This window comes from Sorex araneus, chromosome 1, assembly GCF_027595985.1.
Source record: "Sorex araneus isolate mSorAra2 chromosome 1, mSorAra2.pri, whole genome shotgun sequence".
Classification (NCBI taxonomy): domain Eukaryota; kingdom Metazoa; phylum Chordata; class Mammalia; order Eulipotyphla; family Soricidae; genus Sorex; species Sorex araneus.
In genome coordinates, this window is record NC_073302.1 from 365,427,552 (window position 1) to 365,443,802 (window position 16,251).

Sequence of the window (16,251 nt, forward strand, 5' to 3'; positions counted from 1 at the left end):
CCTTCCAGCATCTCTCCAGCCCCGTAAAACAATTTTAGAAGATTTTTCGGGACACCCACATTCACTTTCTAGACTTAAGCAGCTATACTCTAGGCTACACTCATTTCTGCACGCCCCACGGGACCGGCCGAAGACGCTGCCAAGTCATCCCTAAGGTAGGAGCAGAGCCTGAGAGGCGGGCACCTGGCCTGGCACCCACCACGAGGTCAGGGACAGGAGCGCCCTTGCCTCAGACACAAGAGAAGAACCCTCCAATCTGTTTGTTTTTTGTTTTCATTTGGGGGCTAAACCCAGCAGGGCTCAGAGCAAACTCCTGGCTCTGCACTCAGCACTGTAGCACTGTGGTCCCCATTGTTCATCCATTTGCTCGAGCGGGCACCAGTAACGTCTCCATTGTGAGACTTGTTACTGTTTTTGGCATATTGAATATGGCACAGGTACTCAGGAATTATTCCTGGTGGGCTTAGGGGACAATATGGGATGCCGGGGATTGAACACGGGTCAGTCGTGTGCAAGGCAAGTGCCCTCCCCGCTGTACTATCTCTCTGGCCCCTAGACCACCTTCAAAGGTGCTTTCTGCTTCCGCAGGACCGCGGGCTGGGGGTGCCCTAGAGATGCTCACTCTTCACCTGTTGGGTGGGAGGTCACCCCGCAGGCAAATAGTCTCAACGGTTCTCAAAACATACGGTTCCCTTTTATATTTTCGTTATGATGGGGAATTTCAAATATAAACAGGAAAGAGAATATGGTAAACTCTCCGTGGACCTGTCACCTGTTTCAACAATGCCACCGTTCTGTGTTGTGTTGTGTTTGGGAGCTACACCTACTTCTAGCTCAGGGTTTGGGGGGGACCAACTGTGCTGGGGATGTGCTGGGGTGGATGCAGGGTCTCTGGCAGGCCAAGCCTGTGCCCAGCCCTGAGTCACCTCCTGACTTTCGAGCATGGGAACAAGGGGTGGAGCATACCCAGAGGTATCAAGAGTGCCAGGGACAAAACTAGGGTTAGCTACATGCACGACAGGTTCCTTAATGCCTGTACAGTCTCTCTAGCAAGAAATTTATATATATATATATATGTATATATGTAAATATATGTTATTTTTGGTGGTTGGGGTGGGGGGAACACATTGGACCACACCCAACAATGCTCAGGTTTACTCCTGGCTCTGTGTTCTGAGATCACTCCTGGCGGTGTTCAGGGGACCCTATGTGGTAATGGGGATCGAACCCTCATGGGTAGCATGCAAAGCAAGCGCCCTGCCCACTGTACTATCACTCCAGTCCTATCACTTTTCTATCACGGATACCTCCAGCCAATTAAGCTGGAGGGTGATTAAGGGAGATTTTTACATGTAGAGACACATAAGCCTTAGTTGTAGGATTGTGACAAATGGAGGTGCTATTTGACAAATCACCATCACAGAACATTTCTACCACATCAGCTAAATTCTCTCCTACTATTTTTACCTTAGCTCTGCTTGGGACTTATGCACAAGTTTTACGGTTGTGGTAAACTGTTTCTCAGCAGTTCCCTGAGCCCCTTCCAGGGATACTGTGCTGTGGTCGGGCACAAGATGGGGTTGCATGCACAACCCACGCTCCAGCACTGCCCCTTTTAGGGAGGCTTGGGGGGCACACCCATCAGTGCTCAGGAATCACTCCTGGATGTGCTCAGGGGACCAAATGAAGTGCCAGGGATCAAACCCCGTGGTCTCTGACCTGCTGTTCTATCACTCCAGCCCCTAGGCACACATTTTTTTTTTTTTTTTTTTTTGTCACACCTGGTTACTACTGGCTCTGCACTCGGAAATTACCCCTGGCGGTGCTCAGGGGACCATATGGGATGCTGGGATTCAAACCTGGGTTAGCCACATGCAAGGCAAACGCTCTACCCACTGTGCTATTGCTCCAGCCCCGCCCAGGCACACATTTCAGTTGTATTTATCTGCAAGCTGGTTCTGTGTTCATGATTCGTGTTTTCACGAGCTAGTTCTCTTCTCCCAGCCAGGAGCCGGAGATGTGTTTCCAACTTCCCAGCACTGCTAGAGCCCAAGCCTGAGCAATCGCCCTGACGCTGCTCAGTCCTTCTCTTATTCTGGGCCTTCCAAGCACAGAGAGGAGGCCTTGCGGCCAAGCATCGGCGGGGAGAGGGTCCTGGGGCTCAGCTCCTGCTGGGACAGAACAAGACTGTCCACAGGTCAAGAACCCTGAGCCTCACGGCGCAGGCTGGGATTCAACCAAATCCAGGCTGGCACCACACAATGAATTGACCAATAACCCCCGTGACTGGTGCCTGCGCTGGGTTCAAGTCGACGGGGTAAGGTTTCTTCCCTCAAATGGGTCTTCAGGGTCTGCCTCCTTCCCCAAACCACTCTTCAGAGTGGCGCGCAGGACCCCAGCCACAGTCCTCCTAAGGCTTCCTGATCATCTAAAGCAGAAACCCGCACCGCCCTCTCCCTGTCTGTTCAACCACCTGCAGTACATTGTCCAGGCGCCCGCCCGGCCTCCCACACCGGGGAGAGAACATCCCTTCCTGCTGCACCAAAGCCAGGCCCAGCCCTCGATGGTGTAAATCCCCATCCTCGGGGACGCCCTCTACACCTGCATTTCTCTGCTCCCCACGGCCCCCCGGGTGGTCCACGGGGGCCAGAAGTGGAAACAGTGTGAAGGGGAGAGCCACCAGTGGGAAGCTACTTTAGGAACGGTTGGAAAAGGTTGAGAAGCACAGGCAGAACACAGGCTGCTGGGGAGTGAGCCAGCTCAGGGCGGGGGAGCAGGAGCAAGGCCCCTGGGGGACACGCGGGCCAGGCCAGGAGCTGCACTAAGGCCCTCTGCATTTTCTTATTTGTCTTCAGACCATGCCCAGGAGCTCAGGGGGTGGGAGGTGCCATTCCTAAACATTACCTGGGACGAGCTTTGCATACACCTGGGCTCCTTCCTGTATGCAAAGTATGAGAAGTACCAACATGTTAGGGGGCGTGGAGGGGAAGTGACCACACCTAGTGATGCTTGAGGCTGCTCCCAGCAATAGTTGGGCGGGGGAGAGGGGGACCAAGCCCACACTCAGCCCATGAAGCCATCTCTCCGGCCCTGAAGTACTGACGCTTTAACATTCAGCTTCATGACATGCTCAGAGGCTCTCCCAGGAAAGAGGAGAAAGTTCTCCAGTTCTGATATGGAGTCCAAGATTCACAGACCTGCCCAGGAAGAGATGGAGGTGGAGTGATGGGAAGCTTCCTCAGCTCCAAGGGGCTTCAGCCGTTACCCAACTAAACACGGACTCAGGGGCTGCTATGAAAGTATTTTTGCAGATGTGGTCTGCAGCTACCATCAACCAGACCACGGAGAGAGATTCTCTCCCATAATCCGGGTGGGCCTGGTCCAATCAGCTGAAGGGCTTTACAAATGAAAGGGCAGTTTTCCTGAGGAAGAGGCATACTGCCTCTAGCAGCTGCTTTTCTGCCCATAATCACTTCAGGCAATTCCTAGAAATGAATCTCTCAGGGGCCACAGAGAAGGCGCACAGGGTTGGAGCACATGATTTGCTTATGGCAAATCAGGTCTCTTTTTCTTCATGATCCTGAATCACTCATCAGGAGAGGAGCAGGCCCTCCCCTGGGCAGGTCACTCCCTGGCTCTATAACTCGAGGCGATTCTCTACCCTCCGCTGCCCACCTAACTGCAATGCCAACCCGAGAGTCTGCCTTCTGCAGCCCCCAGCCACTCACGCTGGCATTAAGAGTGGCCCACTGGCATTCCCATCTGACCTACTTTCCAGCTGGAACCTTGGTCCTGCAGGAGCCAGAGCCAGCCCAGCACCCGGGTCACCACACAGGCTGCCATGGAAAGGACACGAGGAGGCCTGGCCTGGGGGACTGGGCTCTTCAACTCGGCCTCCTCCCGTGCCTGGCTCCCGAGGGCTGTCAGCGGGGAGAGCGAAGAGGCGTTCGTGGCTGAACCGAGAGGCTGCCGCAGCCGGGATCTGCACGCTGCGTCTGCCTCTGCCAGAGAAGGGGCAGGGGGCAGGGGGCTCGGGAGAAAGAACAGGAAACGTGCGTGGCTGAGATGAGTCCGAGAAATTAATGTCAGGAGACATGAAAGGAAGAAAGAGTCGCTCTGTGCAAAGGGAACAGAGAGGTGGGGCTGGAGCGATAGCACAGCGGGTAGGGCGTTTGCCTTGCACGTGGCAGACCCTGGTTCAATCCCCAGCATCCCATATGATCCCCCAAGCACCGCCAGGAGTAATTCCTGAGTGCAGAGCCAGGAGCAACCCCAGTAACCCCTGAGCATTGCTGGGTGTAACCCAGAAAGAAAAAGAAAAAAAGGGAACAGAGAGACATGGAAGCACTGGGGAGAAAGCACGGGATCATCCCCACACAGCTCAGATTTGGTCCCTGTCCCACATGGTCCCCTGAACAACTTCCGGGTACGGAACAAAAACCAAACCAAAACAAATCAGAAGAGCTACCTAGCTAGAGGATCAGCAAGCAGTCAGTTAAGGCAGCCGTGTCACACTGGTCTCAGGGGGGCTTACAGAAATCAATTATCAAACTGGAGGAACCGGAGAACCGGTACCTGGGTTAAGCCAATGGTCTTGATGTTCCCTGTTATTCCCTGGCACCGTGTACAACCCAGGCATATGGTTCCCCAAACATCACCAGGAGTTACCCCTGGGCACAGAGCCTGAGGAGACCCTGAGCACCACGAAGTGTGGCCCCTCATGACCCCCCCCAAAAAAAAATCAAATTGGTAGGTAAAGAAGAGTTTAGCAGAGTATCTCCAAGTGAGGGCAACCCAAACTGGGGCATAATGTGGAAATCTGCACCAGCACAAAGTGTGAGTGTGTGAGTGTGTGTGTGTGGGGGGGGGCGGTGGTGTGTGTGGGTGTTACAAAGCCCCAGTTGAATGAACCGCAGCAGCTCACACTGCTGAGGTCCCAGGCACTGGCGCTGCTGAACTTGCATAATCCCCTTTCATTCTCAACACCTCTCTCAGACACCCCCCACCCCATTTCACAGAGAAGAGAACCAGACCCAGATCACACGTGCCCTATGTACGCTCCATCCAGCAAACTCCCTGCCTGCACACACAGGCCACAGCCTGACTCCTGCTGAGCTGCACAGGTGGAGGGGGCAGGGCTGGGTCCGCACTCAGGCAGCGAAAGGCGAGCCTGCTCCCATCCTGCATCCTGCCAGCAGATGGGGAAAGGCTCCAACAGAGGTGCCCATCACATCGGCAGCAAAGCCCGTCTCCCACTGCCCTCGGCCACTTCCCTGGTCTCATGAGCCCTGCATGCTAATCCTGCAGCCACGGACCCTGCTAGGAGCACATCCGATCCTGCCAGAAACACCAACTTAGATTTCAAGGGCTAGGCCTGCTTGCTAAGCAAGTCGGACATGCCAAGAGTTGCCAGAAGGTAGAGGAGGAGGATGTGAAGGGGGCTGACTTACGTCCCTGCCCACTTCATGTGTTGAAGTTCTAACCTGGGCCCCTCCAGCCTTATTCGGAGATCCGCTCTCACAAGTATAATCAGTCAGGTGTGATTACACTGGAGCCGGGGGGCAATGGCTGGTGCTCCTCTAAAGAGGGGGATCTGGATGTGGACATGTGAGTGACACACGCAGAGCACAGGGGAGGGGATGGAGTGGGACTCAACCAAGAATTGTCTGTCAGTGATGACCAGGTGCTCCAGGCTTGGACCAGATTCTCACTCACAGCGCTGTCCACACCAGGGCTCTCCACCGCTTTGCCTCCAGAACAGACACGATGCATGCCAGGCATTTGTGGCCCCCTGCTCTGGTAGTCCTACAGACACTGGGATGGTAACATGCATCATCCGTGTCTGGGCAAAGACCATGGTAATATCTTTCATCAGGGAAATGCAAAGTGAATGTGAGGCTTAGTTGCACTGTAGTGCATTGAACATCCGACCCCCGATCCTGGACACTGCCAGAAGTGTCCTGAAGAGAGATCTCTAGTCCTACCCCCAGCAAAAAGCCCTGAGTACCCCCAGATGTGGCCCCAAAATACAAACAGCAAGAGACTATTGCTGTACCATAATTGTGAGTTTAAAATAGGCGAGGTCTGAGATGTCATCTCTCTCCAACTGCCTAGGTATCAGGACTTCCTTTAATTTTAAAATAAAATCCAATGTTTTGCTTTTGTTTTTGAGCCACACCCGGCAATGCTCAGGGCTTACTCCTAGAGGGGCTCAGGGGACCATATGGGGTCCCAGGGATTAAACCTGGGTCTTCCGCCTGCAGGGCAAGCCCCCTTCCCACAGTACTATCACTCTGGTACCAAAACAAAACGCAGTTTTTACTGATCAAGGACCTGCTGACTTCCCTTTATTCTCAAAGTCACCTATAGCTTGGACCGGATGCTTCCTTGCAACCTGAAGAAACCCGGTCAGCATGTTCAGCTGGGGGAGGCCAGAGAGACAGTTCAAAGGGCCAAGCATGTGCTTTGCCTGCAGGAGGTCCAGGGCACTTTCAACACTCCCTAGTCCCCTGAGCACTGTAAAGAGTGACTCTGAGCACAGAGCAGAGAGTAGCTCCTGAAGTGTGGCCCCTAAACAAAAGGCCAGCAGTCCTGCTAGACATTTCATCCAGCTACAGGTCCCCATTCTAGGGTTGCAACTTCAAAATGACTGTAAGAATATATGACTGTAAGTTCTGTAAAATAGTATTTTTGGTTTTGAATCACACCAAGTAGTGTTCAGGGGTTACCCCCAGCTTAGTGCTCAGGGGTTATTCCCAGCAGTGCCGGGGGACCATAAGGTGCCAGGGCTCAAACCTGGGCCACCTCCCCGAACCAGGTCCTCTCAATTTCAAAGTGGCAACAGCTCCCTGAGACGGCTGTCAGCAGCCACCACACCTTCAGATGTGTACACACATCCCAACCTGAGCTTTCTGCTTGTTTAGCCCTTGCCATATTTTGACTGTGACCCATCATGGGTCTGAAGGGAAGCATGTCTGGCCCGGGGAATTCCAGGTTTTGTTTTCAGAGAATGATGAGTCCCACTCAGAAGTGAAACTGAAGCCGTGCTTCTTTTTGATAGTTGGAAAAATATCCAACTCCTAAAATATCTTCTTTCAGAACAAAAGTTAATGAAAAACTATGCTCTGAAATCAGAATCTCTTTTTTTGTTTGCTTTGGGGGCCAAACCCGGCAGTGCTCAGGGGTTACTCCTTGGCAGTGCTCAGGGGACCATATGGGATGCCGGAGACTGAATCCAGGTTGGGCACTGGTACGGCAAATCCCTCTCGGTTGGACTACCGTTCCAGCCCTTGAAATCAGAATCAGAAATGGAAGCCACTAGAATTCTCTATTTAAAAACAAACAGGGGACTGGAGCAATAGCACAGTGTGTAGGGCGTTTGCCTTGCACATGGCCAACCCAGGTTCGATTCCTAGCATTCTGTATTGTCCCCTGAGCACCGCCAGGAGTAATTCCTGAGTGCAGAGCCAGGAGTAACCCCTGAACATTGCCAGGTGTGACCCCAAAAGCAAAAACAAACAAAAAACAAAAAACCAAAAAAAACCCCAAACCAAACAGGGACCAGGGCGATAGTACAAGACAGTACAACGGGTAGGGTGTTTGCCTTGCAAGTGGCAGACTGAGGTCTGATATCCAGCATACCGTATAGTCCCCCAGCGCCTGGTCACCAGGAATGATTCCTAAGTGTAGGTGTGCCCCCCCCAAAAAAAAACAAGCAAAAACAAAGAAACAAAAAACAAAAGGGGCTGGAGAGGTAGTACAGTGGATAAGGAGCTTGACTTGCAAACGGCTTCCCATATGGGTCCCCTGAGCACTGACAGGAGTGATACCTGAGCATAGAGCCAGGAGTAAGCCTTGACTCTTGTGGAGTGTGGCCCAAGAACCAAAAAATAAAGTAAAATTAAAAACAAACAAACAAGGACCAAGCTGTAGGTGCCAAAGCCCAGAGCTTAATCCGGTGCCCCCACCCCCACCCCGGCCCCTGGCACTGCAGGTCCCTGGAGCACCACTGGAAGTGACTTTCTGCACCCCTCACTCTTCCAAACAAGCCAGGAGTAGGCCCCAGAACAGCCAGTAGCAAAGAAGGACAACCCCCCCCCATCCTGTTCCTTTGGGACAAGTCACTCCTGGTATTACATTTATTAAACACTTCAGTAAACTCCTTTCCTGCCATGAATTGTTTCATTGTAGCATCAAAACAGCAGCAGGCACCTGGATTATTCCCTCTGTGCAGGTGGGAAGGATGAAGCAGGAAAAGGAAGAACCTCGTCCAAGGTCACAGCAGCTGCAATAGACTGGGCAGAGCCAGGCAGCCCCGGGGCTTCTACACAAACAAGCCCAAGGGGCTGCCTGCAGCATGGGGACAAGCAGTGTGGAAGGAAGTGGGAAGGTGGATCTACACTGCTGGCACTGAGCTGGCACCTCATACACCATTCTCCGGGGTGGTAGACACAGTGTCCCAGAAGGAAGCAAGAGAGTCCCACCAGACAGAGAAGATAGTACATGTCTAACTTGCCCCAGGGCAGCTCCATGATGCCCCCAGATGGGCTGACTGCAAAGAACTCTTAAGATGTCCCCAGCCCAGGGCTGGAGCAATAGCACAGCGGGTAGGGCGTTTGCCTTGCACGTGGCCGACCCGGGTTCAATTCCCAGCATCCCACATGGTCCCCTGAGCATCGGCAGGAGTAATTCCTGAGTGTATGAGCCAGGAGTAACCCCTGTACATCACCAGGTATGACCCAAAAAGGAAAAAATAAAAGCCCATTTTCTTCTGAACTCATGGTTCCAAATGGTCAGTGTGGCATTATGGGTAGTACCAAGTGCTTTTCAAAGTCGATCGAGTCTGAGGAGATGGTGAATGGGTAGGTGCAGATGTTTTGTATGCTGAGAGCCCAGGTTCTATCCCTGGCATGGCATATGTGACCCGCACCCTCCCCGGCATGAGCAGGGAGTAGGCCCTGAGCAATGCCAACTCTGGCCCAAACTCCCCCATAGGGAGGACCTGGGTCAAGGAAATGGCTAGCACTTTGCTAGAATGCTGGCCAGGACAACTAAGCACAGCGAAGGTGCTTAAAGAATGTATCAGTCTGGGGTCAGCAGTTCTAGTCTTACTTCTCCACTAACTGAACTGTGTGACATTAGCCAAGTTCTCTAACCTCACAGGCCTTGAATTTCCATACGTTCTGTTGAAAACATAAAACACCAGGTGCTGGAGCAATAGTACAGTGGGTAGGGCACTTGCCTTGTATGTGACCTACCCAGGTTCGATACCCAGCATCCCGTATGATCCCCAATCCACACCAGGAGTGCTCGCTGTATGCAGAGCCAGGAGCAAGCCCTGAGCACTGTGGATGTGACCCCAAAAGCCAAAAAAAAAAAAAAAAACTACCAAAGCAGTGAGTCAGAACAGATCCACTCCTGTTAAATCCTTGTCTTCAAAGCCAAGATTTGCTTTGATAGATAACCTCACTGCAGTGTCCAGTTCTCCAGGAACTTTAATCCTGACCAGTGTGGGTCAGCAGTACCAGATGAACAGCATGATTTACCCCACTCCCTAGGGCTCCCCTAACAGAGTGCCACCTGCCTTGAAACTCGCTACGACTTTACACAGGGACCAGGATGTGGCCCCACAAAAAAGAGAAAGAAAAAGACAAAAATGAAACAGACTACCTTGATCACTACGTACATCTACATAAAGGTTTTTAGTTTGGGTGGGGGGTGGCGCTGGGGGGTTGGGCCACACTCAGTGCTGCTGCTCAGGGGCTATTTCTGGCTCAGTGCTCAGGAGAGAAGCCTGGTGGTGCTCGGGGACCATGTGTGGGGCCAGGATCAAAAGGAGCCAACTGCATGCATGGCAAAGGCCTTAACCCCTGTGCCCCTGTACTGTCTCTGGACCTAAATTTTAGTTCTTAACAGTACAAAGTGCATAATGCCTAGCCTATATGTTCTTCACAGGCTGAGGTCCAAGACATTACCAATAGAAGTCTGCTGGCGGTGGACATTCTGAAGCTCATTACTGCCAGAAAGAACACAATCAGGCATCTCTGCAGCCCCTGCTGTCCCACAGGTCCACACACGTCAGCTAGGGAGGGCAACGCCTGGAGAATGGCCCCAACTGAACTTTATTTTCTTCACCAGGAAACCTGGGCTGGGCCTCTGGTGGAGCTCCCGAGGGGGCAGAGCTCAGGAGCTTCCTCCAAGGCAGATCTGTCTAAATAGGTTATCCACCTGGCCCAGGACCAGCCACACCTCCCTGCAGGCCCTGCAGCTCCCCCCTCCCCCATTTTGCAGGTAGCTGACGGTCAGCTGGGATGGGAGGGGCTGCACGACCTCAGGTTGGGTATCCAGCATTGGCTTTCCTCGCCCCCCCACCCCGCCCCGTCGGTGACAACACCCACCCACGGGGAAGGCTGGGGCAAAACAGCCCCGCACAATCCAGGCTGCCCACGAGTGGGCACTAACTCCCGCCCCTTTCAGTGAGGGCCCAGGAACGGATCCCGTGGGCCCGAACTGTGAATCACCTGCACTTCGGCACAATGACCCTCTCCAGGAGAGGGTGGGGAAGCTCGTCTGGCAACTGCCTACACAAACGGCAATTCTCAGCGCAGCAAACAAACCAGTCGAGCCCCGATTTGCACTTTGCGTAAGATCATGCTCGCAAAACCACCACCGAGGAACACTTGTTGATCGATACCGATTGTTCACACTCGGGTGCGGGCCAGCAGCGAACGGAAGCTGGCTCAAGAAAGGAGAGGTGGGTTTGTGGAAATTGGTGTTGAAGGGTCCCAAGGCTTGGCGTGCCCCGGGGCGCCTGGCTTACTGGCAGCAACAGATCCCAGTGAACTCTGCTCCCACGGGAAGTTAAGGGTTCCCATCTTCTTGATTTTAACGTGGAGGTGAAGGGGATGCTCAACTTGGGGGGCGCGGGGTTGCTGGGCATGAGCAACACTGCTGAGTACACCGGCTGCTGGGTATTCTCCGATTGGGCACGGGTCACTGCTCCTGAGCCCAAGGCAGCAGCAACATGCAACCGCAACCGGGTTCAAATCAAATCGGGGCCAGGGGCGCGAGAGTGGTTCTCACGAGACAGGAGCGTCCTCCCCCGTGGTCTTAGTTGCCCGAGCAAAAAAACACACGTCCCAGGCGCGGCGAGCGCCGGCCCCTTTCCTTCCTATGATCCAGGTTACTCCTGAATGCCCTCAACACTGGACCGAGAGTCTCTGCAAGCAGGTGAACGCGTGCACCCTTTAGCTCTCGAAGACCCCCAAAGCCACGGTGCCACGCACTGCGCTCGGCGCGCCCGAGAACGCACATTTGCCCAGGGGCCGCTTGTGGGAGCAGAGGGCAGGGTGTTCCCTTCGGGGGTCCCCTCCACCCTCTAGCCCCCACCCCCGCCGCCCCCGCGCTCCGCGCCAGCAAGCCCCGCAGTACTCTGGTTACCTCATTGGCGCTTGCTGCAGCGTCCCGAACTTGAGCCGTCGGTTCCGCCGGCGCCGTTTCCTCCTCTCCAGCGGCCAAGGGACTGTTCTGAGCCGCTCGGGGGTCGCCGCCACCGCCCGGCGCAGCCTGGCTGCCGCCGTCCACGCCAGCGCCCACTCCTCCGGCCGACGAGGCGGCAGCAGCGGCACCGAGGAGCCCATGGGTGCCGTCGGGGTCCCCCGCCGCCACGCTGTGCACCAGCCACGCATCCACGCGGGTGCGCGGGATGAAGGGGACGCCCAGCGTGCGCACCTCCCGGAGCAGCCGTCCCTCGGACGGCGCCGCGGGGTCGGGCTCCCAGCCCTTCGGGTGCAGCTGGTCAGCGCGCCCCCAGCCTCCCCAGGCGGGAAAGGGGCTGAGCGCGTAGGCGGGGCTCTCAGGGCCACCTCGCAGCAGAAGCTCATCGCCGGGCAGGGGCGGCGGCGGCAGCAGCAGGTAGAGATCCAGGTCCACGCGGAGCCCCGCCAGGCTCAGCAGGATGGTGAGGTGCAGGAGACCGCCGCCGTCCGACCACCATGGCTTCAGGTACTTCATCTCCCGGCGCCCGCGGCTCCCCGCGTTCCTGCCGCCGCAGCGGCACGTGCGGACCCCGCGCGCCGCCGCCGCCGCCACCTGCCCGGAAGACACGGAGAAGCGAAACAATGGAGCGGGGCGCGCGGCGGCCGTCGCGGGCTCCCAGAGCCGGGCACAAAGGCGCACCCAGCGCGGCGGGCACGGTGCCTGGGACTCGGCAGCAGTGGAGGAGGAGCCACCTGCGCGCCGTCCGCCAGGCCCGCCCCTCCTCGAGACCACGCCTCTTCGAGACCACGCCCTCCGCCAGGCCCCGCTCCCTCAGACTCCGCCCCTCCCAAGGCCACGCCCCTCTTGCAGGCCCGCTCCATCAGGCACGGCTCCCGCCAGGCCCCGCCCCCGATAGACCACGCCCCACAAAAGCCACGCCCCCGAGGGCCCTCTCCATTCCGGTCACGCCCCTCAGCCAGGCCCCGCCCCCGCCAGGTCCCGCCCTAGACCCCCGGCCTCTGCGCGCGTGGGAGGCCGCGCGGGTAGCCCCTGCTCAAAAGGCTCTTCCCTGGGGGCGGTGCGGGTGGCACGCAAGGCTTAGTGGGAGTTGTTCTGGGTTCCGAGTGGCCCGCGACTTCTGTGTGAGTTGGGGCACTAGAGATGTCAATAACCTCCCACGGGAAGTCAGCGGAGTTGGGTGGGAAGGGACAGACTGTGTAGACTGCGGGGAAAGCCTGGGCGCCTTGCAAAGGGGAGCAGTGGAATCTTTGCTCGGGCGTCGGTTCTCAGTCCCTCTCTCTGACAGTCCTAAGATCTTGAATAAGTTACTTATCCCTGCTTAAGCTCTTATTGATAAACTAGACGGGGACCACTGTGCTTGCCCTGAGCATGACCAGTCAGCGCATATGGTTCCCCCGAGCACTGCCGAGTGTAGCCCCAAAGCCAAAATAATAGTAATTATAATAGTAATAGTCCTGTCCCATGATTGTAGTGAGGCTAGATGCATGTCTGTAGAGCTGAACATAGAGTATTTGTAGCTGCCATTGGAATCAGTACTTCCAGCAGGCGTCCCTCCTGAGCGGCAGGGCCACCGACCCCTCATTGTTTCCTCAAGGTCACCTTTCCTTTTTAAGTGAAGGCTAAGAAGGTCTAGTTATCCATAGGCCGTCAAGTTTCCATTCCACCCTCCACCCTTACCATTTTCTAGCCTGGACACAGGTGTGCTCTCTGTGCCTTAGTTTTTTTTGCTGCGAAATGGGACTAATCACAATCCCTCCTCCACATACCTGCCATGCGCCTCGGAGCAGATGCCTGTAAACCACCACACAGAGCGAGGAATGTTCTGTTACCCATTATTTGTATTACTCCGCCTCCAGGGGTTAACCTTCACATACCGCTGCTCCATTCTCGCTATTCAGAATGAATTCTGTCCCCATCTGCTCTCCCTTTGCATATATCCCGTATGTCAGCGTTGCAACATTTGGCAAGGCCTGCTTTGCATTGGGGATTGGTGTGGGGTTTGCCCATTGTATGTTCTTGAGGGCAAAAAACCTGTTTAACTTACCTTTGTGCCCACACAATCCCCAGCGCTGGGTTTTACTCATTCCCTTCTTTGGAATGGGGGGGGGGGGCGGGGGAACGGGAATCTCCAACTGTAGTTGGGTAAGAAGTTGAGCAGGACCTGTTTGTCAAGGCCCCTTCCTCCACCCTGGTTTTCTCTCTACCTCTGTGATGAGAACTGCACACGGGATTTCAGTTTGCCCAGTGAGGCAAGGGGCACAGAAGCGGTTTTTCTTAAGTGGTTTCTGCTTTCAGCCGTGGAGGCGGGGTCAGAAGTGAGGAAGGGGCTGGAAGACAGACACTGGTCACACAACCTCTCACAGCAGCCCTTTTGGGGCTGGACTTGGAACACAGAGGACCTTCTACCCAGTCTGACAGTGCAGTGGCCCTTCCCAGTGAAGGAGCATGAAGAACTCTGAGTTTCTGTTCTCATTAGAGAAGTGAAAATATACCCCAATGCCAAAAGAATATGTAGATATGAGTGATTGTAAAAATATTACTCTATACCAACAGGTAAGAACAGAAATGGTGCCTTCTTTAAGGCAGAATCGTCTAGGGCCTTTGGGCTAGACAGTATAGGGCAGGGCACTTGCCTGACCTGGATTCAACCCCAGTCACCCCATATGGTCCCCTGAGCCTGCCAGGACTGATCCCTGAGCACCACTGAGTATGGTCCAAAAACAAAACAAAATAAGAATCTTCTAGAATCTTCTAGAGGCTGCCCCCACCCTGATTTTATTTTTTTTAGGTGATTCTGTGAGACTTTTAGAGATCAGCATAGACTAAATCCTATAAAATGATATACATGATAACCTTTCAGTACCTGTAATTGCAAACCAGAGAGAGAGAGAAAGAGAGAGAGAGAGAGAGAGAGAGAGAGAAGAGAGAGAGAGAGAGAGAGAGAGAGAGAGAGAGAGAGAGAGAGAGAGAGAGAGAGAGAGAGAGAGAGAGGAAAAGTGTTTGTCTTAGAGATAGGCTAGCAGGTAGGTGGCAGGAGGGAAACTGGGGACATTGGTGGAGGGAAATGTACAATGATGAAGGAATGGGTGTTGAAACTCTGTAAGACTGAAACCCAATCTTGAACAATTTTGCAAAGGCCGCTCTGCTGGAGTGGTGGCCAGTCTCTGTTCATTCGCTATTTCCAGGTTCTTCAATATTTTCAATAATAATTTTTTTTTTTGCTTTTTGGGTCACACCCGGTGATGCACAGGGGTTACCCCTGACTCATGCATTCAGGAGTTACTTCTGGCAGTACTCGGGGGACCAAATGGGATGCTGGGAATCGTAGCAAGGCAAATGCCCTGTAAGGCAAACATCCTACACACTGTGCTATCGCTCCAGTCTCAAGAATGAAAATACTGAGTAATAAAGATGCTCAGACTCAGAGTAAGAAAGTAGAAAAATTTATTGAAAAGTAGGAGAGCGGGACTGGAGCAATAGCACAGCAGGTAGGGCATTTGCCTTGCACGAGGCGGTCCCGGGTTTGAGTCCTCGCATCCCATATGGTCCCTTGAGCATCGCCAGGAGTAATTCCTGAGTGCATGAGCCAGGAGTAACCCCTGTGCATCACCGGGTGTGACCCAAAAAAGCCAAAAGAGAAAGAGAGAGAGAGAGAGAGAAAGAGAGAAGTAGGAGAGAAAGGAAAAGGAACTCCCCACGTAGGGAGGAAGGGAGGAACATCGTAATGATGGCTCTTTTAGTGAGGGGGTTTTATAGGAAAACTGGGTCTTTGTGTTACAGAGAATGCAGGGAAGTTAAAGATAAGGGTTTTCCTGTAGAGCCTTTTAAATGAAAGTTGGATTCTTGGCTAGAGGATGCAAAGGTCTAACGGATCCTTGTCTGACCCTTTGCCTTTGGTGTTTCCCATTATGTTAGCCTCCCTGTGAGTCTAAACTCTGGGGCAGAATTTTATGATGGACAATTGTTTATCAGAAAAAGCTCAGGAATTTGCAGGAAGTCAAAATTGTAGGATGAACCAGCCAAAAAACAAAACAAAACAAAACAAACAAGACTGCTCATAGCAGCTGACAAGGGTTCTTCTTTCACCAGAACAGGGTTAAGGTGCTTGCATGTGGATGAGCTGGGTTCAATTCCCAGCGACATATGTGGTCTCCTGAGCACTGCAGGGAGTGATCTCTGAAGCACAGAGCTAGAAGAAGCCCCTAAGTACCGCCAGTGGTGATGCTAAAAACAAAGCAAGTGTGGATATGGCTCACAGGGCTGAAGCACATGTTTCGCCCCTTGCTCACCTCAGGGTTCACCCGGAACACCTCCCAAGCAGCACCAGGGTGGGAGTAGCCCCCAAGCACCACCACATTTGATTCTGAAACAAAACAAAGAAAGTGTGTCTCAACGTTGGTTCTCCCTTGCAGACTGGTGAAGAGCAGGTCACCTGGTCACATTTATGACCTGGCAGTAAAATATTAAACAGAAGAGTCATAATTAACCCCACACAATCTTGGCCTTAATCACGACCTCACAACTGAAAGTCTAGTTGATAGAAATGCAGAGAGAGTAGAATGAAATTAGGCGGAAAGACTTGGTAATGCTTTTTTTTGTTTTGTTTTGTTTCATTTTTGTTTCATTTTTGAACCACACTCAGTGGTGCCCAAGACTTCCTCCTGACTCTGGGTTTCATCCTGGCTGTGCTCTCAGGGCTCACTCTGGCAGGTATGGGGGGAACAATATATTGTGCCAGGGATTGAAGCTGGC

The 16,251-nt window shown here is 53.8% G+C and overlaps 1 protein-coding gene across 1 annotated transcript in view; it reads right to left on the reverse strand.

Moving 5' to 3' along the window:
* LOC101542564 (NFE2 like bZIP transcription factor 3) overlaps positions 1-13,384 on the reverse strand; it is a 34,245-nt gene extending 20,861 nt beyond the window's left edge. The window contains exons 1-2 of the mRNA XM_055128637.1: positions 13,364-13,384; positions 11,440-12,198 (exon numbers count right to left, since the gene is read on the reverse strand). Of these exons, the coding sequence (XP_054984612.1) occupies positions 11,440-12,198; positions 13,364-13,384 (780 nt within the window). The remainder of the gene's footprint in view (positions 1-11,439; positions 12,199-13,363) is intronic.
* Between the last annotated feature and the right edge of the window lie 2,867 nt (positions 13,385-16,251).